Source organism: Geotrypetes seraphini, chromosome 1, assembly GCF_902459505.1.
Source record: "Geotrypetes seraphini chromosome 1, aGeoSer1.1, whole genome shotgun sequence".
In the NCBI taxonomy this organism is placed as follows: domain Eukaryota; kingdom Metazoa; phylum Chordata; class Amphibia; order Gymnophiona; family Dermophiidae; genus Geotrypetes; species Geotrypetes seraphini.
In genome coordinates, this window is record NC_047084.1 from 129,904,724 (window position 1) to 129,928,177 (window position 23,454).

At 44.4% G+C, this 23,454-nt stretch overlaps 1 protein-coding gene across 9 annotated transcripts in view; it reads right to left on the reverse strand.

Annotated features, from left to right (window-relative positions):
- Positions 1–23,454, reverse strand: part of KIAA1109 (KIAA1109 ortholog) — a 908,505-nt gene that overhangs the window by 412,125 nt on the left and 472,926 nt on the right. For all 9 annotated transcript variants that reach the window (XM_033938537.1, XM_033938601.1, XM_033938589.1 and 6 more), the window contains exon 48: positions 7,440–7,533. In XM_033938537.1, the coding sequence (XP_033794428.1) occupies positions 7,440–7,533 (94 nt within the window). The remainder of the gene's footprint in view (positions 1–7,439; positions 7,534–23,454) is intronic.

Consider the following 23,454-nt stretch of genomic DNA (forward strand, 5'->3'; position numbering starts at 1 on the left):
TTGGGATGAAGAAGAGCTCCTTGATTCTGTGTAATCAGAGAAGGAAATATTGGAAGAAGTATGGGTTCCCTGGTGCTGAGTTGAAGTTGAAGGGAGAACCAATGTTGTCTGGGCCACCGAGGAACTATGAGGATCATGGTGACTGCCTCCTGCTTGAGTTTGAAAAGAGTTTTCAAGATGAGAAGAGTGGGAGGGGACACATAGAGGAACAATTGCGTCCAATCCAGAAGAAAAGCATCTGCTTGCAGGCAGTGAGGAGAGTAAAGCCTGGAGCAGAAGCAGGGCAGTTTTTGGTGGTGGGGAGCTACAAATAAGTCCACCTGAGGAGTGCCCCATTGTGCAAAGATGGACTGAAGCGTTGTCGAGCTGAGTGTCCATTCGTGAGGCTGGAGAATTCTGCTGAGGTTGTCTGCTAAGGAATTCTGTTTGCCCTGTATGTAGACTGCTCGCAGAACAAGATTGCGGGTGGTCGCCCAAAGTCAAATCTTTTGAACCTCTTGACAAAGGGGAAAAGAGCACATGCCTCCTTGCTTGTTGATGTAGTACATTGCTACTTGATTATACGTGTGAAGGAGGAGGATTTGGTCGATCAGGAGATGTTGGAAAGCTTTAAGTGTGTAATACATCACTCTGAACTCCAGCAAATTGATATGATATTTGCATTCTTTGGAAGTCCAATAACCCTGCGTTGAAGGCCGCTCATGTGCGTTCCCCAGGCGTAAGGAGTACCTGGTAATGTGGAGGAAGATGAAAAAGAAGACCTCTGGATAGATTGGAAGAGGTCATCCACCAGTGGAGTGACTGCAGAAGAGATGAGGTCACAGAGATATGCAGTGAGAGCGGATCTGTCACCTGACACCACTGAGAAGCTAGAGCCCATTGAGGAGTGCGAAGATGCAATCTGGCTAGTGGGGCGACATGAACTGTGGAGGCCATGTGGCCCAGAAGAACTATCATGGATCTCACAGAGATTGCTTGTAGCTGAAACATCTGTTGACAAAGATGAAGCAAGGCAGCAAGGCGATCTGGAGGCAGAAACGCCCTCAAGAGAGTAGTATCCAGAATAGCTCCAATGAACTGAAGACGTTGAATCGGTTGGAGGTTGGACTTTGGGAAATTGATTTCAAAGCCCAAGGTTTGAAAGACAGAAATGGTGTGAGTCGTCGCCAGGGTCACCTCCTGAGACAATGAAGCCTTGATCAACCAGTCGTCCAAATAAGGAAACATCTGAAGACCCTGGGATCGGAGGACTATTGCCACTACAATCAAGCACTTCGTGAAGACTCTGGGAGAAGATGCCAGGCCAAAGGGAAGAACTTTGTACTGGTAGTGACGACTGATTTGAAAGCGAAGGTATTTCCTGGAAGCCGGATGTATTGGTATATGCATGAAGGCTTCCTTGAGGTCCAGAGAGCATAGCCATTCGTTCTGAGCCAACAGGGGATAAAGGAGGGCGAGAGAGAGCATTCGAAACTTCTCTTTCACAAGATATTTGTTGAGAGCTCGGAGATCCAGGATGGGTCTCAGACTTCCCGTCTTTTTGGGGCCCAAGAAATATCGGGAGTAAAAGCCTTAGTCGTGTTGAAGGGAGGAACTTCCTTGATGGCATTGAGGAGGAGGAGAGACTGAACCTCCTGGAGAAGTAGAGAGGACTGCATCAGATTTAAAGCAGACTCTTTTGGAGCATGGTTCGGAGGAAGGGTGTGAAAATGAAGGATATACTCTTGACGAATGATGTTTAGGACCCAAAGATCTGATGTAATGAGCTCCCAGCGATTGATGTAAACCTGAAGACGTCCCCTATGGGTTGAGGCAGAGAATGTAGCAGAGGAACTCTGGCTATGCTCTGAAGGAACACGTCAAAAAGGCTGTGCAGGTTAGTAGCAGCTGGCTGTTTAGGTTGTTGATGTGGCTGTTGTCATTGTCGACAAGGCTGGTTAGGTGCCTGAGGAGTAGGTTTGGCAACATATCTGCATTGGTAAGAGGAAGCAGGCTTAAAAGGCCGAGCAGGTTGAGGCTTCTTTTTGGGCTTAACCAACACATCCCATCTGGTCTCATGAGCGGACAGCTTTTGAGTGTCAGTGTCAGTGGATGTTCCAAAGAGCTCATCACCCAGGCATGGAGCATTAGCCAGACGGTCTTGGTGGTTAACTTCAAGGTCTGAAACACGCAACCATGCCAAACGTCTCATCGCCACCAACATAGCTGCTGCTATAGATGAGAGTTCGAAACTATCATAAATAGATCTCACCATATACTTTCGAAGTTGGAGAGAGGTAGAGGCCAGAGATTGAAATTTCTTGGCTTTAAATGAAGGTATATATTGCTGAAGTGATGAAATTTGCTTAAGAAGATTCTTCATACAACAGGAAAAGAAAAAAGTAAAACTGGATGCTCCATTTGACAATATGAGTTTTGATACAGATGTCTACCAAATTTGTCCATTGTCCTACCCTCTCTACCAGGAGTAATTGACGCATACACACTTGCCCCAGAGGATTTTTTCAAAGTGGATTCAACCACGAAAGATTCATGGGGCAATTGAGGTTTATCAAAACCGGGCAAGGGTACCACCTTATAAAGAGATTCCAAACGTTTAGGAGCCACTGGCACAGAGAGAGGAGTCTCTATGTTTTTATAAAAAGTTTCCTTCAGAATGGCATGGAATGGAAGCTTTAACAGTTCTTTAGGAGAAAGATCATAGTCAAGTATCCAGATACCCCTTGCATTATTTGGAATCAGCCTTCAATGAAACATCCAGATCGCATGTCACAAAAATCTGGAAAAAGAAAGTTTCTCTGAAGGAGAAGAAGCTCTAGTAAGTGAACGTCTAGGTGACCCAGAAACAGAAGAGTCCACATTGGTAGAAGATGGCATTTCAGGTTCAGTATCCCCCAGTAAATCTGAATCTCTGAAAGGATGAGGTTGGTGTTGACGACTCGGTGTCAAAGTCTCTAAATATTTGGATTTACTGGAGACTTTCCCTGACCATGCCGGAGTAGCCTCTTGAGATGTGGCTGAGGAGGACCGGTGCCGAAGTGGAATGCTCGAGTCCTGGGTTGAGAATGTCCACACTGGTGGAGTAGCATTAAGAGAAGTGGTAGGTGCCGTGAGTAACTCAGACCAGACCAGCTCCTGGAGGGTTGGTGCCATGCTTGGTGAAAAGTGAGCCAGCACCAAGAGGTTAAAATGTTCTGCTAATTCTTCCTGAAGCAGATTGTCAATTTTCTGCTTAAGGGAAAGAATCGGTATCATTTGCTTCTTTTTGGCCAGTATGGATGGCTGATCAACACGGTCCAGGGATGATGAGGCTGAAGAGGATGCACTCACCGATATCGGAGCCGTGCGTTTACGGGACTTATGCGAGGTCGGCAGGACTTGACTCACTGCAGCTTCGTCTTGGTCGTCGCGGACGGGGTCAGAGATGAACTGGGCTCCGTGTCCATTGCGGCGCCGAACAGTTGTTTTTGTTGAAGCAACTGATTTTTTAGAGTGCGTTTCTGAAGGGATGAGCAGCGGGAGCAGGAGTCAGCAAGGTGCTCGGGTCCCAGAAACAAGCACCAGCGGTGAGGGTCGGTGACAGAAATGGCCCGAGCACAGAGACTGCACTTTATGAAATCGGTCGGTGGGCGGGACATGGACGGAAAGACAGCCGTTGAAAAATCAAACTCTATGGTGAAAAGAGTGCATAAGGCCCCGCTGGGCCAAAGCCCGCGAAGGCAAAGTAAAAAGAAAGAGTCTTTTTTTTTTTCCAGAAAATAAAAGACAAAGGAAAAAAACCCAAAAGAATTGTGACGAAAAAGTCACAATCGGCGAGAGTGGGAAGGTAAGCGATAGAAAAAAATTCAACGGAGTGTTGAAAACGCATCTGACTAGCTCCGCAGAAACTAGAAAACTGAGGGACCACGTGCCTACGTCGGACGGGTAGACACTCGCGCATGCGTGGTGTGGGCTAATCACGAACTTTCTAAACTTAAAGTTGAGATTCACTTTTCAAGTGTCCGTACCGGGGCTCCGTCGGTGACATCACCCATCAGTGATAATATGCTGCCTGCTTGTCCTGGGATCAATTCTATTAAATATACTGGTTGAGGCAACAAATACAGAAAGCTCAGATGCATTTAGCTCTTCATTAGCAGGGCCCCAGTAAAATTGTAGAAAGTCCACATACAAATCGCATTACTTATACTATACTTCAGCTATACTGTACTTGGCCTCACACCTGGAGATTACAATTAGGAATGACACAGGAACAAATTTTCCTCATCCCTAAATCCCTATCCCAGCCCTGAAAGCTCTTGTCATCTGCACAAGCCTTCAACACTTTAGAATCATAAGTGTATAAGGCTCGTGCAGTTAAGGCAGAGCTTGCAGGAATGGGACAGGAATAGAACTTGTGGGGACAGGGATATCTCCCAAGCTCTTGATCCTATAAACATAGTATAAGGTTTCCAAATAAAGCAAAAGAGAGAAAATGAAGGAGTATGTTAAAAATTCAGAAAACTGATGCAAAGTTCAAAATCCATACAATCTATGATTGTATTGTGTCCATCTTTTTATGGTGACCCAGAATGGAGTACGGGGATTAACTTCACAGGTGAAGTCTCTAATTTCCTCTAAAGCGAGATTCCAAAGACCGACTACTACAACCAGTGAGCATAGCTGCAGGAGAGGATCTGACCCCCTCCAAACCTACAGCACCAATTAACCCCCAAATTTTATAAATGGTGCCCAATTCACACATGCAATTTAATTGAATAATGAGCCTATTAGCACCAGTTTAATTGGGCTCTATCAATTTTCAGTGCTAATTGGAATCAATTAAAAGTTATGCATGCATATTTACATGCCTGGATCTTATGTGCGGCTCCAAAAAGGGGTGTGGCTAATAGAAGGTCATGGGCAGATCAGGGCTATTCCTGTAATTTATGCGAGATGTTATAGAATAAGGTCGTGAGAATTTACACCAGGGTTTAGTTGGGATAAATGGTCATGCCTAAATGGTTCCCAGTGCCAAATGCTATTCTATAAATGGCACCTGAGTGTCATTTTTAGAATAGTACTTAGTGTGTTTTTTCTTGTTGTTGTTGTTGATGATTTTTGATGCTTTTTACAGAATTCAGTCCTAAATGGCAGGTGGGCATGCTGAATCCCTGTCAGCCAAAGAAATTCATTGTCGAGCCACTATTGTTTTCTTCTATGATTTTGTACACTACCTAGAAAGCTGATTAGGCGGTATAAAAAATTTTAATTAAACTTGAAACTCTCCTCCTTGGGCTGCTGCAGTAAACGGCAGGTCTGCAGCATCCCTTTAGCGGCTGATGCTAAGATTCCTAATACCTACTCAGTTCTTGTGTGAACTGAGCATGTGCGAAGGTTTCTGGCGTCAGCAGCTGGACCGGGACATGGTGCGCCCTCACCTGGAGTACTGCGACCAGCACTGGTCACCGTACTTGAAAAAGGACACAGTACTACTCGAAAGGGTCCAGAGAAGAGCGACTAAAATGGTTAAGGGGCTGGAGGAGTTTAGAGAAACTGGGTCTTTTCTCCCTCGAACAGAAGAAACTGAGAGGGGACATGATTGAAACATTCAAAGTACTGAAGGGAATAGACTTAACAGATAAAGACAGATTGTTCACCCTCTCCAAGGTAGAGAGAACGAGAGGGCTCTCTCTAAAGTTGAAAGGGGATCGATTTTGTACAATTGTAAGGAAGTTCTTCTTCACCCAGAGAGTGGTAGAAAACTGGAACGCTCTTCCGGAGTCTGTCATAGGGGAAAACACCCTCCAGGGATTCAAGACAAAGTTAAACAAGTTCTTGTTGAACCAGAACGTACGCAGATAGGGCTAGTCTCAGTTAGGGCGCTGGTCTTTGACCAGAGGGCCGTCGCATGAGCGGACTGATGGGCACGATGGACCACTGGTCTGACCCAGCAGTGGCAATTCTTATATTCTTATGACATACGCCACCGACTTGCTCTTTACTGCAGCAGCAGAAGGAGGAGAGTGGCTCAGCAGCAAATGTCTTTGGCTGGCAGGGATTCAGCATCCCCGCCAGAAAAAGTAGTATCTTTAATGCAGAGGTCCTCCTCCAAAATCAGTGGGCTGGCTATACCCCTGGCCACAACTACTGCAATTCTGAGCCAGATCCTATATGATATTTAGCCCACATTGATCAGTATTGACCATTACAAGCAGAATTAGCGTCAGATATTCAATATCAAGCCATGTTCAGGCAACGACACTGACTGCTGGAATTTATGTGGGACCTGGCCAATACTCATAAGTGCTTTCAGTGCTGTTGTCTTCCAATGCCCCTCCTTCAGTAACAATGGCTCCCTCCCAACAAAGAAAACAAATTTGGCCCCAAACCCCCACCCTCATAGCCCCTCTCACCTCCAGGTCATCTACCTTAAAAATGTATAGTGGTCTAGGGATGGTCCTACAGGCTGCAGTGAGGCCCCTCACTCCTGTCTATTGCAGGAGTGGCTAGCACAACTTGTATGTGTGTATGGAGCATTAAGCAAATGCTCCCACAACACATCTATTAATACCTTTTTTACTAGGGAAATCAGACTGCAGACTTGGCCTAGGAACTTATCCATCAGAATCAGTTCATAGACTGCAGCCCTGGGAGACAAATTTGGATCCGATCCCACATGTCTAATGCAACTCCTGGGACATAATGATGAGCTAAAGATCACCTACTTGAACTTGTAACGATGCATTTGTAACTAAGACCAAACTGTATTACTAACTGCACTGATGATCTAGCAACTCTATTGAATGTCTGTGTCAAACTATCCATTATAACTTCTTGGGTAACTGATCTTGTAATGTAATCCAACCTTGAACTGAATAGGTAAGTGCATCAATTCACGTTTGCACCATTTGCTGGAGACAGAGAAATACAAGAGTGCAGAAAGATGCAGCAGCTCCTTATAAGGGAAGTGGAGTAAACTTTTAACTTTTTGTTTTGTCTTTATCTGCTGATAGGGGGGGGTCATAACCCAGGTATCCAATGTATGCAAATTGATTTCATGCACATCTATTGGGGGTATCCTGAAATACAAACAGGCTGTGAAGGCCTCAGAACAGGTTTTGGAAGCCCTGAATCAAAGGTAGATTTGAGTATAACATTTTAAAGGAGGTGTTGTACAGGTGTATATGTAATTATATATCCTTAGAAGATAAAGACAAATTATTTTTTATATTATGTCAGGTTAACATACCTCAGAGCTTGAAAATTCCTTCCCTCTCATAGTGCAGATATGCAAAAAATATATATGTAAACTACAGAAAAGTTAGAATTAAAAAAAATAACAATACTCTTGCTTGACAGTGAGAATCATCATTTCTGAAATATAGTTTACAAATATTTCACATTGTATAAAGTTTACAGTGAAGTACTGCACTGCATCAACTTGATTTAAAACTCACTGAATATTCGGTGTAATTCCTTCCAGCAGCACAATGTTGATACCACCTATATGAGCAGTGACACATGTCTCTGTCATCTTTTGATGCAAAACATCTTAAATAAAAGAAAAATAAAAAAAATGTCGATAAGTATGAAGAGCAGCAAGGCTGAGAACCAGTGAAGCCCAGTTCAAATTTCATTGTGGCTTGTTTTCACCTTGGGCAACTCACTTAAATCTCCACTGCCTCAGGTAAAAACCTAAGATGAGCCCAATAGAGATAGGAAAAATTACCTACTGTACGTCAATGTAACTCATCTTGGAAAAAGATATGAGCTAGATCAGTGGTCTCAAACTAAACTTTTTGTAGGGCCACATTTTGGAGAACCTCAGAAAAAATAGTTAATGTCTTATTAAAGAAATTACAATTTTGCTTGAGGTAAAACTCTTTATAGTTTATAAATCTTTCCTTTTGGCTAAGTTTTAATAATAATAATATTGTAATTTATAGCTAAAGAGACATATGATCAAGAAACTGTTTTAATTGACTTTTGTGATTATGATAAACATACCGAGGGCCTCAAAATAGTACCTGGCGGGCCGCATGTGGCCCCCGGGTCGTGAGTTTGAGACCACTGAGCTAGATGCTTAAATAAAATTTATTGATTTGATTAACTTTGTATTTTTTTTATTTATTTATTTTAAAAATGTCTTTTTCACCTACAACCTAGGCGGATTACAATAAAACAAACAGAGAATATTTCACATAATCTTCACAACAAAACAAACTGCAACAAGTAACCCAACTAAACTAAACCTTAGGTTTGTATACCGCGCCATCTCCACAAGCGTAGAGCTCGGCACGGTTTACAGGGTTAGGTTGAAAAGGAGCTACAATGAAGGGTTATAGGAAAGGAGCTAGGAAGATAAAGAACCATAGAGCGGGAGGTGTTAGATTTTTGAAAAGAGCCAAGTTTTCAGGTGTTTGCGGAAGGATTGGAGGGAACTTGAAACTCTGAGCGGGGATGTGAGATTATTCCAGAGTTCTGTGGTTCTAAAGGGGAGGGATGTTCCTCTTCTAAATTTTCAAATATAAAATCTCACAAACACATTTCAATCAAAAAGGAATATTTCACATTTCACTCTAGAAAAAAGCTTGTACAAATAAGTAAGTTTTCAATTCCTTTTTAAAAGATTTTAACTCCCTACATAATCTCAAATGACCTGGCAACTAGTTCCACAATCGTGGATCTGCAACTGAAATTGCTATTGTCTGGTACTCTAAAAAGAGATTAGGTTCTTACCTTGCTAATATCTTTTCTAGCATATAGGAGTCTCATTCTGGACATAGGGTATTATCCCCATGTTCGCAAGCCGAGCAGAAGGAATCTACTACAGGTTTTCAACTCCTTCTTCCAAGAGCTTTGTTGCCCCCTTCAGTTTTTTTACCAAAGCAGGCAATGGCCCTATACAGATACACATAAGGAGGAGTACAGAGAGACTTCCCAAAATAGAGTGGTGTTCTGCTCTGAAAGTATAACAAACATGTTAAACACTGCAATGGAACAATCCAAACTTTGGAATAACCATACAAATCAGTAACATATATGGAGTTCAAATGTTCCCTAAAGTGCTATATCAACACATTATTCTTCATACACTTGAGGGCTGACTGAGATCAAAATCTCAGCTTTGACTTGAACTGTCTAATTGAGAGAGTAGGCAAGCAGAGAAGTAACTGACACTGCAGGGCTCAAGAATGACACACTTATCTACTAGAAAAAATATTAGCAAGGTAAGAACCTAATCTTTTTTTCTACTGCAATAGGTGTGTCATTATGGACAGTAGGGACGTACAAAAGCAGTCCCATAAATCTAGGGTGGGGCCTCTGTGCCTGCTTGTAACACTGAGGACCCAAACATGGTGTCCTTCCATGCTGCCATGTTCACTCTATAGAACTTTGAAAATGTATGCAGTATGGACCAGGTCACTGCCCTACAAATCTCCTCGGATGAAATCTCCTGAGCTTCCGCCCACGAAGAAGTCACACTTCTTGGTGAATGCACTTCCAAGAAGACCGGTGACTGCTTGCCATAGGCAGTATATGTTGACAAGATGGCCACGTGAACTCATCTTCAACTGATAGACTAGGGTGACGGTCTATCATGTCTGGCTTAACTGATCAGCACAAACAGATGGTCAGTCAGTTGGAACTCATTGGTGACCCCCAGATAACGTAGACGGACTCTCCTCGAATCCAGTTCCCAGTCTGATCCTTTTTCCTTGACCTTTGGTCTGGCAATCTTACATCTTGGTTGACATGAAATACTAAACAACCTTTGGCAAAAGGATAGGACCTTGCACAGGGAAACTCCCTGTTATGAGATCAGTAAAACTCCTGCCTTTGTGATCTTGAGGAAGGGCTCCCTGCATGGCAGCGCCTGCAGCTCCAAGACTTCTCACTGATGTAATAGTCACAAGGAGAACTGTCTTGACAGTAAGTTCCATCATGAATGCCTCTTGAATAGGCTCACATGGAGCCTGACTGAGGTCATGCAGAACCGCATTAAGGTTTCACGAAGGAAACAGCTGCTTTACCAGTGGTCTGAGCCTAAGCGCCTAATTTAGGAATCTGATTAAATTTGGTTGAGAAGCCAGGGGAGCTCTGTATTCTCAGGCTCTGAACATGAGACCCCACCACCTCGGAAAGCCAGCACCTTCGAGATTGGAGCACTAAATGGAACCACCTTTTCTGTTGTGCACCAGTGCTGAAAAGTCTCCCATGCCTTAGTGGAAGCAGAGTCCATCGCAGGCTTCTTGGCTCTAAGGAGAGTAGCAATGACTACCTCTGAGTATCCCGTGCTCTCCAACACTGCATACTCAAGAGCTATGCTGTAAGACCAAAGTGATCCAGATCTTCTATGACCACTTGTCCCTGGGAAAGAAGATCAGGCTGAACCTGCAGTCTGAGACCTTTGTCCCTCTGAAGATGCACTGGGTTCAAATACCATGGCCTGTGTGGCCAATCCGGAGCCACAAGGACCACTCTCCCTGGGTGGTTTTCTATTCTGTGGAGAATCCATCCTATCATGAGCCATGGAGGAAACATGTACAAGAGTTCACTCTTTGGTCACAGCTGGACTATGGCATTTAGACCTTTGCTTCCAAACTCAAATCTTTCACTGAAGAAATGGTCCACCTTCTTGTACACTGTAGTTTCAGATCAAAAGCTGGACAACCCTATCAAAAAATGATGGACTGTATCATTGCTGCAGATAATGCGCATTCTCCCAGGTCTAAGGTCTGCCTGCTGAGGTAATTGTCCACTCCTGCTACAAAGATCGCCTACATAGGTGTTACTCTGCTCCCGGAACAATAAGTGAATCTTCAGGTTTAGCTGCGCACTCTTGGAGCCTCCCTGGAAACTGACACACACCACTACTGTAGCATTGTTTAAGAAGACTTGGCCTGTTCTTCCAGAATTTTATCTAGCTTCTACAATGCCAACCGAAATGGCCCAAGACTCCTGTCAGTTGACAGACCACTTTCTCTGGGAGGCTGACCAGTTCCCCTGGACTGGGTGACCATTGCAATGGCCTCCTTAGCTGAACAGGCTGGCATCCATTGTGAGAATCACCCATGATGTTATTCTGAGGGGCATGCCTCATAACGAATGTGAAAGTTACCAACTCATAATGCTGTAGAAATCCGGAGACCATGGGAGTGTCATTTGAAGGGAGTCCAATTGTGAGGACCATCGCAACAGCAGTGCACTCTGGAGAGGCCACATGTGAGCCTTCATCCACAGAACCACATCTATAGTGGCTGCCAGGGAGCCTAGTACTCGTAGGTAGTGCCAAGCTGACAAAGCTGACTTGGCCATCATGTCCAAAATTTGAATGCAAAACGTCTCTCTTCATGCCTCTAGAAGATAGACATGGCCTTCTGTGTTGAATAGAAGTCTCAGGTATTCCTGTGATTGAAACAGAACCAGTTGGCTCCTCGACAATTTACAATCTAGCCCAGGTTCTGTAAGACCTGGACCACTTGAGTCTTTGCCTTTTTTTCTCCTTCTGAGAATGATGGAGCTCTGATCAATCAGTTGTCCAGGTATGGATGCACTTGAATCCTGCTCTTCGGAAAGTCACTGCTACCACCACCATCACCTTAGTGAATGTGCGACATGACAGGGAGTGCCAAGAACTGATAATGGCTCTTCAATACCTGAACTCTCAGGAACCTCCTGAGCTCTTAAAACACAAGAATGTGCAGGTAGGCTTCCATCAAGTTCAGTGAAGCTAGAAATTGCCCTGGAGCTACCGCTTCACTTACTGACAACACTGTTTCCATGAAAAAGCATGAAACCTTCAGGGCTTCATTGACGTGAGATCTAGGCTGGGTCTCCAATCTTCTGAACCTGTCTTGGGCACTATGAAGAATATGGAGAATCTGCCCGAGCTCGATTCTTCTACCAACATTGGTTCTATGGCCTAAATTTCTACAAGTCTCTGTACTGTTGCTAAGACTCTGTGTGCTTTTTCTGGACAAACCACCAGAGAGTCCACACACCAGTCTGTTAAGGGATGGGCAAACCCGAGCTTGTACCCTCCTTGAAATATCTCCAGCACCCAGCGGTATGAAAAGATCTGCGCCCAAACCTCTGTATATGTCAAAAGCCTTCCATCTATCCTCAGGAAGAAGGCTTCTGCCCTAGTGTCATACTGCTTACTTGGAAGGTGAAGCGGGATGAGAACCGGAGGCATGGCTTTGTCTAGGTTCTGTGAATCTCTGCCATGTTCCAACAGGATCTCTGTGCTGAGGCTCTTCCTGAGTACTGTTGAAAGCTCCTGGAATTATGAACATTAGACTGCAAGAGCAAAGGCATACAGACTAACCCCCTCCATTTCCAAATCTCTTTCAAAAAGATCCACAGGATCCTGGTCAGCTTCTAGCAATAAAACAACAAAAATTTGAATGGTACTATATTAATAAAATAAACAAATAACAAAAACCATTCACAAAAATCAAAAAAGAGACACCGATTCCAAAGCTATTTATTAAAATTTACTATAAACCTTAAATCTAGTTGTTTAAAATATTTAAATTATTGATTCATTAATATGGGGAAATGCCTCAGACTTAGGAGTAAATCTTTCCAGCTGGAACTTATTCAAGAGAAGAATGAATTAATCTCTTGCCTCCTTATAACATCCACAGGCTAGTTCCCCACATCCTTACCAAAATATTTATTTTATTACTTTAATTAATTAATTTATAACTTTTGATCTAATTTTAATTAATTTAGTAGAGAATCAACATATAACTTATAATCTATTTTAATTTAATCTAAGAATTTAGTTTAAGAATCAGCATATCATTTTTTGAGACTCGAGACCAACTTCTGTTAGAGTATCAATTTAACTATCTTCTTGCATTTCAATTTATTTCATTATGTTTCAGGTATATCTTAACTCCTTATTTTAAATTTATCAGTCCTACATTTCACTTAAACTCATCAAAGTTGAAAGTGCTATAGTGCTTAAAAGACTAAAAAAAGCTAAAAGTTCATAGAAAAAGAGCAGAAACTGCAAAGAAAAAAGTGCTGGAATGTTAAAAAGTACAGTATTTCAAATAAGCCCACAGTTCATTTTAAATTGCTGTTCAGTTCATAGCAAAACATTAAGTTCATTGAATTCATTCAAACTTGCCACTAATGTGCTCTGGGAGCCCAAGACACCCTGCATGACCCAAGACTCACCATCAGACGTCTATACGAGTATCTTGGCTATCCAAATAATGAAGTCAGGAGAAAAAGGCATAAATACTAAATACTAAATACAGCAGTTAGTCTAGGTAACTCCACCTTATGTCTCTCGGGCTCTGCGGCCTCCACACTCTTGCACTTAAGTACACTGCTGTTCTGGGGCTCTGGAAAGGATTTCCTCCTGGCAGATAGGCACCCCAATGGTTCCTAAACCCTAGAGGCCAAAGGGGAGGCTAAGCCGAATGCTTCTACCTCCCCTTCATGTGCTGCGTGACATGTGGTGCATGGGTCCTGGAGAACTTAAAAAAAGAAAATCAGGAAATCCAAGATGGCAATCATGGCAGCATTTTAGTGTCAAAAGATGGCTCAAAAACGACTTATCCAAAAATAAAAACAACATGAAACAGGATTTCAGAGGTGGGGAACTCTATAATAAGTGGCAGAAACCTTTACAAGCAGGATTTTCAGCCCCACCTCCATCCCCCACCGATTTTGCCCATAGGCCATAATAGCTTTACTCACTGTGATGTGTTCTGAAGGTGCTATCAGCCTGCATCAGCAGCCATTCCTACAATTCTGGGATCTCTGGGCTGCCAGGCAGACCAAGGATAGATTGATCCTCAACCCTCCCGTGGAACCATGCCTGCGCTCAAGCTCCTGTGATTCAATAGGTGAGCTAAGGTACTAGGCTTATGAACCCTGATCTCTGCAGGCTAGCCAAAAGGGTCCCCAAGGGATTAACCCGCATCTGTTTCTTCTCCATGAAGGCAGAGTTCTACCCTGAACTGGGGTACTCTAGTGCACTGATAAGTGCAAAAACCACAAAAAAATACTGAAAATAATAAAGAAATATACAGAGCAGATCAGAAATAATAATAATAACTTTATTTTTGTATACCGCAATACCACAGACAGTTCAGAGCGGTTTACAATGTAAGAGACTATACATATACAGCGAAGATACAATGCAAAGGAATGTACTATGCAGTTGAGCACAGTTTACAATGCAGGGGACTGTACATATTCAGCATGGGTGTTTATACAGCGAAGATACAATGCAGATTTACAATGCAAGAGCCTGTACATTTACAGCGGAGATATTTATTCAGTGAAAATACAGTGCGAGCGACTTAAGAACAAGATATGATGAAAGAAACTGTATAATGCGGTTGAAGTGGATTACTATGCAAGGAGAGGTCGTAGAGTTTGGTTATTTGGAGAGGAGGGGTTCGAGAAATTTATCAAAGAGGTAAGATTTGAGAGATTTCCTGAAGGAAGAATACGATGGGGCAGATGAGATGAGGGTGGTCAGATAATCTGTCCATCTGCTAACTTGGAATGAGAGAGTTCTATTAAAGAATCTTTTGTAGGTGCATCCCTTTGGGGATGGGTAAGTAAACAGATAGGCATTGCGTGTTCAATTGGGAATGCAAAGTGGTGATACAGATATATCGGGGATGAGCCAGATAAGGTTTTGAAGCAGAGGCAGGCGAATTTGAAGATGACTCTCGCTTCTATTGACAACCAGTGAAGTTTTCTGTAGTAAGGGCTGATATGGTCTGACTTTTTAAGGCCATAGATTAGTCGGATGGCAGTGTTTTGAATGAGTCTCAGACGTTTGATGGTTTTCTTGTAGGAGCCCAAATATATGATATTATAGTAATCCAGGGTGCTTAAGATTAGGGATTGGACCAGCAGTCTGAAGGAGGGGAAGTCAAAGTAATGTTTGATGGTATGGAGTTTCCAGAGGGTGTAAAAGCATTTTTTGACCTGAGCATTGGTGTGGTCTTCGAAGGTCAGGCAGCGGTCTAGGATGACTCCAAGGATTTTGATGATGGGATTGATAGGGTAAGTTAGACCAGTGTTCTTCAACCTTTTTACACCCGTGGACCGGCAGAAATAAAAGAATTATTTTGTGGACCGGCAAACTAATAGGACTAAAATTTAAAAACCCCGTTTATGCTCCATTTCCGCGAGCTCGGTCCCCGCAAACCATCTGATCCCATCTGCACAAGCCGCAATTATGATTTTATATTGAACGTATTTTATTAAAGTATAAAAAGAAACAATATTCTGAACAATTGTGATTTTATAAATACAAATATACAGAGCACGGACCAACAAAACCCTTGTCTCCCCTCCCCTTCACATATATCCCCTCTACAATCAAGAAAACTGAACAAGCCAAGTTCATAGAAATATCATGCTAACAGAATACTGCAGTCCCCAGTTAAGTCTCTAGCAGGATATATATTTCAAATCTGATATATTCTAATCACAAAATAGAAATAAAATTATTTGTTTCTACCTTTTGTTGTCTCTGGTTTCTGCTTTCATCTTCTTTTCACTCTCTTCCTTCCAGCGTCTGCCCTCTCTGTCTCTTCAATCCAGCATATGCCCCTTCCATCTACTGTCTGACCTCTCCCCCTTCCATATGGTATTTGTCTTCTTTCTATGCCCCTGTCCCCTTTCCATCCAGCCTATGCCCCTCTCTCCTTTTTAAACGATTCACTCCAGCTTCACTGCTCTTTTCATTTTTATCTCTCCTACACCAGATCTAGCATCTTTGTCCCTCTCAATTTCTCTGCTGACCCCCCTTCCCATCTCATTGCTATCTCTCCCCTTCCCCTCCTCTAATCTCCCTGCAAGCTGTTTCCTTCCTTTTTTCTTCTCCCTTCCCTCCTCCCCCTGTCCAGCAGTAACTCTCTTCCTTTTCCTTTCCCTCCTCCCCTCCCAGCAGCATCTCTCCTTCTCCCTCCCTCCAGGTCCAGTAGCAGCTGTCCCTTTTCCCCCCTTGCCCAGCAGCTTCCCAGACTCCTTTCCCAGCAGCATCTCTCCTTCTCCCTCTCCAGGTCCAGTAGCAGCTGTCCCTTTTTCCCCCTTACCCAGCAGCTTCCCAGACTCCTTTCCCTCCCCCCTCCCAGCAGCATCTCTCCTTCTCCCTCTCCAGGTCCAGTAGCAGCTGTCCCTTTTTCCCCCTTACCCAGAAGCTTCCCAGACTCCTTTCCCTCCCCCTCCCAGCAGCAACTCTCCTTCTCCCTCTCCAGGTCCAGTAGCAGCTGTCCCTTTTTCCCCCTTACCCAGCAGCTTCCCAGACTCCTTTCCCTCCCCCCTCCCAGCAGCATCTCTCCTTCTCCCTCTCCAGGTCCAGTAGCAGCTGTCCCTTTTTCCCCCTTACCCAGAAGCTTCCCAGACTCCTTTCCCTCCCCCTCCCAGCAGCAACTCTCCTTCTCCCTCTCCAGGTCCAGTAGCAGCTGTCCCTTTTTCCCCCTTACCCAGCAGCTTCCCAGACTCCTTTCCCTCCCCCCTCCCAGCAGCATCTCTCCTTCTCCCAGTAGCAGCTGTCCCTTTTTTTTTTTCACCATGCCAGCAGCTTTCTCCCCTCCCAGCAACTCTCCTTACTTGCCAGCGCTGCGATTCAGTAAGGCAGCCTCGGGTCCTTTGGTGGGTCGCACCGCCTCTGAGGAAAGCGGAAGTTGCATCATCAGAGGTGGCCCGACTCAGCAAAAGCTCCAAGGCTTCCTTCCTGAATCGCTGCACTTGTAAGGAGAGCCGTTGGGAGGGAAGAAAGCACAGTCGGAGGCTCCCCATTATATCTCCGGCCCTGCGCTCCTCGATCTTACCGGTCCTGCGCGGACCGGCAGGAAATTGAAGAAGTTAATCTCACCGGTCCTGCGTGGACCGGCAGGAATTTTCTGCAGACTGGCACCGGTCCGCGGACCGGCGGTTGAAGAACTGTGAGTTAGACCGTTGAGTTGTAGGGTGGTGGTTGTTAATTTGTGGTTGGGACTTGCAAGGAAGAGTTTAGTCTTTTCTGGATTTGTTCGACCATGGTGAATACTGAAGAGATGTGCTGTTCTGTTTCTTGTAACAGTGAGGAGATGGGAATGACAATTGTAATGTCATCTGCATAAATGTAGGATTTCAGCTTTTGGGCAGATAACATGTGTCCCAGTGAAGCCATGTAGATATTAAATAGGGAAGGTGATAGGGGGGAGCCTTGTGGAACTCCACAGGGGTTGGACCAGGTATGGGAGTAGGTTCCCTCATTGTGGACTTAGTAGGGGCGGTTTTTTAGGAAGCCTGTGATCCAAGTTAGTACCTGTCCCGAAATGCCTATGGAATCGAGGCAACTAAGCAGAATGTCATGGTCTACCAGGTCAAAGGCACTACTGAGATCAAACTGGAGTAGCAGAGCACTGTTTCCCTGGGAGAATAGTTGGAAGAGGTAGTCGGTTAGTGACGCTAGGACGGTTTCCGTGCTGTAGTTAGAGCGGAATCCAGACTGGGAATCATGAAGGATGTCGAACTTCTTGAGGTATGACATGAGGTCCCGGTTGACAAGGCCTTCTATGATTTTGAGGAAGAAGGGAATATTGGCAATGGGTCTGTAGTTAGTGGCTGTGGAGAGTGGTTCTTTGGGGTTTTTGATAGTTGGAGATATGAGGATGTGGCCGAGCTCTAGCGGGAAGTAACCGGTGGACAGGCAGAGGGTGACCCAGTTGAAGAGCTTCACTTTGAAGGTGGGGGGAGCTATTTTCATGATGGAGGGTGGGCAGTTATCTAGTAGGCAGTTGGATTTGGAATATTTAGAGTATAACTCGAGAAATAGGTTCCAGTCTGGGTTTTTTAAGCAATTCCAAGTCATGTCGGCAGTTGAACCTTCATTGTTTGGGGTATGTAGGTTGGTTGGTGGGCTGGTGTTTGTTGTTGTAAGAGTAGTTTTTAAGTTATGCATTTTTTTGGTGAAGTAGTTGGCTAGGTTTGTTGGGGAGGGTGGAAGATCTGTGGGGGAACTTTTATAGAGTTGATGTCAAATAAGGAGTTGACTAGTCTGAAGAGTTTATTGCTGTTCAGGGATGGGGTATTGATTGATTGGGCGTAATATTTGGAGCGTTTCTCTTTGATCATTCTTTTGTATTCAATAACTTTTATGCACCAGGAGTATCTATCAGTTTCTGTGCCGGATTTGCACCAAATTCTTTCTAATTTGCACACTTCTTGTTTCAGAGCTAGGAAGTTGGCGTCAAACCAGTTGGCAGATGAGCGGTGTTTTTTCTTGCAGGGTTTCAGTGGAGCCAGGTCATTTAGAACCTGGATGCTGAAGTTATTCCAATTTGGGATGAAGTTGGGGTTTGGGTCTGTGATGGGTGTTGGGTTGTAATGGGACCAGAATTCTTCAGGATTTAGTTGACCTCTAATCCATATTATTTTTTCTTTATGGGTAGCTCTTGGTGGCCTTTGGATTTGTTTTTTGAGCCAGTGTAAGTTAAAGTTGCATCGGAGGTGATCTGACCAAGGGGTGGTGGTCCAGGTTTCGTCTTTAAAGCTTATGCCAGGGTAAGCAGGGGTATTGGGAAGGAATGAGATCAGGTCTAAGTGATGTCCTTTAGTATGTGTTTTGGTTGGGGGTGGTTTAGAGAATCCTAGGGATGTTAGGAAGGAGAAGAGATCAGAAACGTTGGAATTCTCTGCCTGCTCCAGGTGTAGATTTATATCGCCGGCAAGAAGGATGTGGGTGCCAGCGGTGGAGTTTGCAAGGAGGAATTCGTAAAGATCTTCTTTAGCTTGGTTCCATTTGTTAGGGGGGGGAGTAGAATACTGTAATGGTCAGGTTATCTTTACAGTCTGCTTTGGATAGTTTGCAGGAGAGGATTTCCAGGTCATTTTGGAGTCTAGAGTTTGGAATTGGAAGTGGTCTCGGAGGATTATAGCTAGGCCGCCTCCTCTCCTGGTATGTCTTGATAGCGGGATGATTTTGTAATTTATAGGAAGTAGATCTCCAATGATGGTGTCTTGATTGGAAATTAGCCACATTTTGGTTAAAAGAAGTATGTCAAGGTGGGTTTCTTCTAGCCAATCTTTAATCAGTTGGGTTTTGTTTCTAGCCGAGCGAATGTTCAGATAGGCACCAGTTATTGTGTGGTGCTCTGGGGAGGTTATGGGCTGTGTGATTGGTAGGCTTTTTAGGAGTCGGTTTCTTTTGTGTGATGATCTAGGGAAGTGTCGGGAGGTATTGACCATGGAGATTGGGAAGGGGCCCGATTCCTTGTAGTCATGTAGGGTACGGGAGGGTAGAAGAGGTTTGCCTGGTTTGGTGATTCTGTTCCAGGTGGGGTAGGTAGGGATTGGTTCGAATGCTAAGGCTCTGGGGATCCATTTCCTTGAGCTAAGAAGATAGAGGAGGAGGAGGAGGGCTAGAAGTTTTCTTGTGATGTTGGACATGGTGCTCCTTATTGAATTGGTGAGAGAGCGGGGTGTGAGGTGGGAAGGTTTAAGGAGTTGAGGGAGGCTGGTTGAGAGAATTGGGGGAGGATGGGACTTGCTAGATTATGTAATAACCAGGAGATAGAAAATCAGGTATACAGGAGCTAGGATTGACTTGGTAGAGGATAATACTGGCGAGTGTTAGGTTGGTCAGATGAGACAGAGTATGTGGTGTCCAGGTTGGCTTTAGAATGCAGTTGGTAAGGCATGCAGGAGGATAGGGTCATGCAGGTACTTAGTAGTTGAGTCGGTCGGAGCTGTTGGTAAGACATGCAAGAAGATAGAGTCATGCAAATACTTAGCTGTTGAGTCGGTCTGGGTTGCTAGTGGGATATCCTGGTCTAGGTTGAAGTTTGTTGTTTGCAGGAGTTTGTTGCAGAAGTTTATTGTTTGCAGGAGACTCTCTTGTTGGCTGGGAAGTCTTGAATGATCGGTTCTGGAAGCTGGATGGGAGGCGATTTTATGCTCCGCTCAGCCGCTTCGCAAAGGCACGCACTAAGGCATGCGCCTTAGCCGGCGCCCCGAACGGCTGCGCGCCGTTGAGCAGCCGAAGTTAAGTTCTCCCGGCAGGGGCTGGGGGGTGGAGCAAGCTCACACGCCTGGCCCAGCAGTAAGAAAGGCGTCGGGTGAGGCGGCTGGGGCTGGAACCGAGGCAGGCAGCTGCCAAAGAAAAGTTCTCCCGGCAGGTATGCAGGCAGGCAGGCTCAGAGTCGTGGGGTAAAGGCAGCAACGGCTGCAAGATAGCTCCTCCGATGTTGAGCAGCCGAAGTTAAGTTCTCCCGGCAGGGGCTGGGGGGCGGAGCAAGCTCACACGCCTGGCCCAGCAGTAAGAAAGGCGTCGGGTGAGGTGGCTGGGGCTGGAACCGAGACAGGCAGCTGCCAAAGAAAAGTTCTCCCGGCAGGTATGCAGGCAGGCAGGCTTAGAGCCGCGGGGCAAAGGCAGCAACGGCTCTCTGAAGGGAGCAGCTGAGCCCTCAGAAGGAGGAGGAGTTGAAAACCTGGAGTGAATTCCTTCTGCAAGGCTAGTGAGCCTGGGGAGAATACATTTTTGCTCAGAATAACACATCTACTGCACTAGAATATCTAATACTATTTCAATTATAAACTTTAAAAGATGCCACCAAAAATCTGTAGTAATTATAGCATCTCCTTACTCACAATACTCCATATAAGTAATGAGGATGAAAAGGACCTCAAATTAATCACATTTTCTACAATTGATCAAATGTATCAAATTTTTCTATACAGTTTTATTCATTATTCATCCAACAGCACCGAAAGAAGGCCTTTCTTTCACTCATAAAGCTACTTCAGGGACATTCACAATCACTGCATTCAATGCCTGACTGTGAATACCCCTGAAGCAGATTTATGAAAGAACAAAGGTTTCCAATTGAGCGCTGTTGGAAGAAAAACAAAGCTATGTAGAAAATGTATTTTCGGTTTTTGTTTCTGCTGCTTACAGATCTGAAAAATTTTGATTAATGTAAAATAAAGAGTCTTTTTTGGACCAATAAAAGAAAGTACTATTAACTTGTTATTGCATTTAATAAGACTTGAATTCTAAGGTCCCTTTTCTCCTTGTTAATTATATGGAGTACTATGAATAAGGCCGGCAGAACTAACAGGCTGCTTCGGCCTTGTCCGCCCGTGAATTCACTCTGCCGCGTTACTGATGATGTCATCAGTAACGCGCCAGACTGAATTCACAGGTGGACAAGGCCGAAGCAGCCTGTTTGGAGTGCTGCCGCCCCGACGCTGCTTAGGGAGGTATGTGCTAGGGCTCGCTCACAGTCAGCGGGGTTCGGAAGGGAGGGAAGGAAGGATGGGGGTTCGGCTGTGGAGGAGGGTGATCAGGGGTGGTGCTTGCTCATGGGTTCTGCTGCACAAGTGATAGGAGGGAGGGAAGGGGAACTTCCAGCAAATCCTGGGACTAGGGCTTATTTGGGGGTAGGGCTTATTTTCTGGGCAACACAGTAGCTACAAAATCTCAAGTACTTTGTATCTATCATATTTGTACCAGTTTTCAAAGGGAAATACATACATATTTTCTCTTGAAAACTGAAAGAAAAAAGTACCTGTAGACATCTGTGTCTCCTTTATCTATACAGTGCATTGTCGTTATCCACATGTTCCATATTCACGAATTTACCTATTCATGCAAAATAAACCCATTTTCACTATTCATCGAGCATTTTCATTTGGTCATGGTCATGCAAAGTGTGTTCCCATGAAGATGAAGATATTCGTAGAGCTTTGCTCGAACCGCCTAGAAGTCACACGACTATGGCGGTATAGAAGAATAAAGTTATTATTATTATTGTTGCACAAAAAAATTGTTTTTACAGAAAAAAAAGTATAAAATGCAGAATATAGTAAACAAATATCTGTATACAATTGCTAGAAGCCTAAAAAATAAAATAAGAGAATTAGAGTATATAGCACTAAATGTTGAGGTAGATATAATAGGCATCTCAGAGACCTGGTGGAAGGAGGACAATCAATGGGACACTGTATTACGTGGGTACAAATTATATTGCAAGGATAGAGTAGATCAAATTGGAGGGGGGGGGCGCTATATGTTAAAGAGGGACTTTAATAAAATAAAATAAACATTCTGCCGGGTCAGACCAGGGATCCATCGGGCCCAGCAGTCCATGATCTGTAAGTTCTCCACCACCTAAATTGTTTATACCCTAATCCTGAAGTACTTATACCCTGTAATCCCTTTCTCCTTCAGGAAGTCATCCAATCCCTTTTTGAAACCCAATATTGTACTCTGTCCTATCACCTCTCTTGGAAGTGCATTCCAGGTGTCCACCACTCTCTGAGTAAAGAAGAACTTCCTAGCATTCGTTTTGAATCTGTCTCCTTTCAGTTTTTCTGAAGACCCTCTTGTTTTTGATGTCTCCGTAGTCTGAAGAATCTGTCCCCCTCCACCTTCTCTATGCCTTTCATGATTTTATAAGTTTCTATCATGTCCCCTCTACGTCTCCGCTTTTCCAGGGTAAAGAGCCCCAGCTTCTCTAGCCTTTCAGCATATGAAAGGTTTTCCATGCCCTTTATCATCTTTGTTGCTCTTCTCTGGACCCTCTCGAGTATCGCCATATCCTTCTTAAGGTACGGCGACCAGTATTGGACGCAGTACTTCAGATGCGGGCGCACCATCGATCGATACAGCGGCAGGATAACTTCCTTTGTTCTGGCAGTGATACCATTTTTGATAATGCCCAACATTCTGTTCGCTTTCTTTGAGGCCGCTGGCTTCATCGTTGTATCCACCAATACCCCAAGTCTTTTTCTAGGTTGCCTTCCCCCAGAACCCTCCCTCCCATCGTATAGCTGTACATCGGGTTCCCTTTCCCTATGTGCAAGACTTTACATTTCTCTACATTGAAGCTCATCTGCCAGCTTTTTGCCCACTCACCCAGTTTGTTCAGGTCACTTTGTAGTTCTTTGCATTCCTCAACAGTTCTGACCCTACTGGAGACTTTTGTGTCGTCCGCGAATTTTATAACTTCGCACTTCGTCCCTGTTTCCAGGTCATTAATGAATATATTGAACAGTAGCGGTCCCAGCACTGACCCCTGTGGGACACCACTCGTGACCCCTTTCCAGTCAGAGTAGTGTCCCTTTATTCCTACCCTCTGCTTCCTGTCCACCAGCTAATTTTTGACCCATCTGTGCATGTCCCCTTCCACCCCGTGGCTCCACAGCTTCTTTAGTAGGCGCTTGTGGGGTACCTTGTTGAAGGCTTTTTGGAAATCCAGATATACGATGTCTATAGGGTCACCTTTGTCCAGTTGTTCACTTATTCCCTCAAAGAAATGCAGTAGGTTCGTTTGCCATGATCTTCCTTTACAGAAACCATGCTGACTTGTTCTCAACAGATTATTTTTTTCTATGTGCTCACTGATACTTTCCTTGATCAATGATTCGGCCATCTTCCCCGGAACTGAGGTTAAGCTCACCGGTCTGTAGTTCCCTGGGTCGCCTCGCAATAAT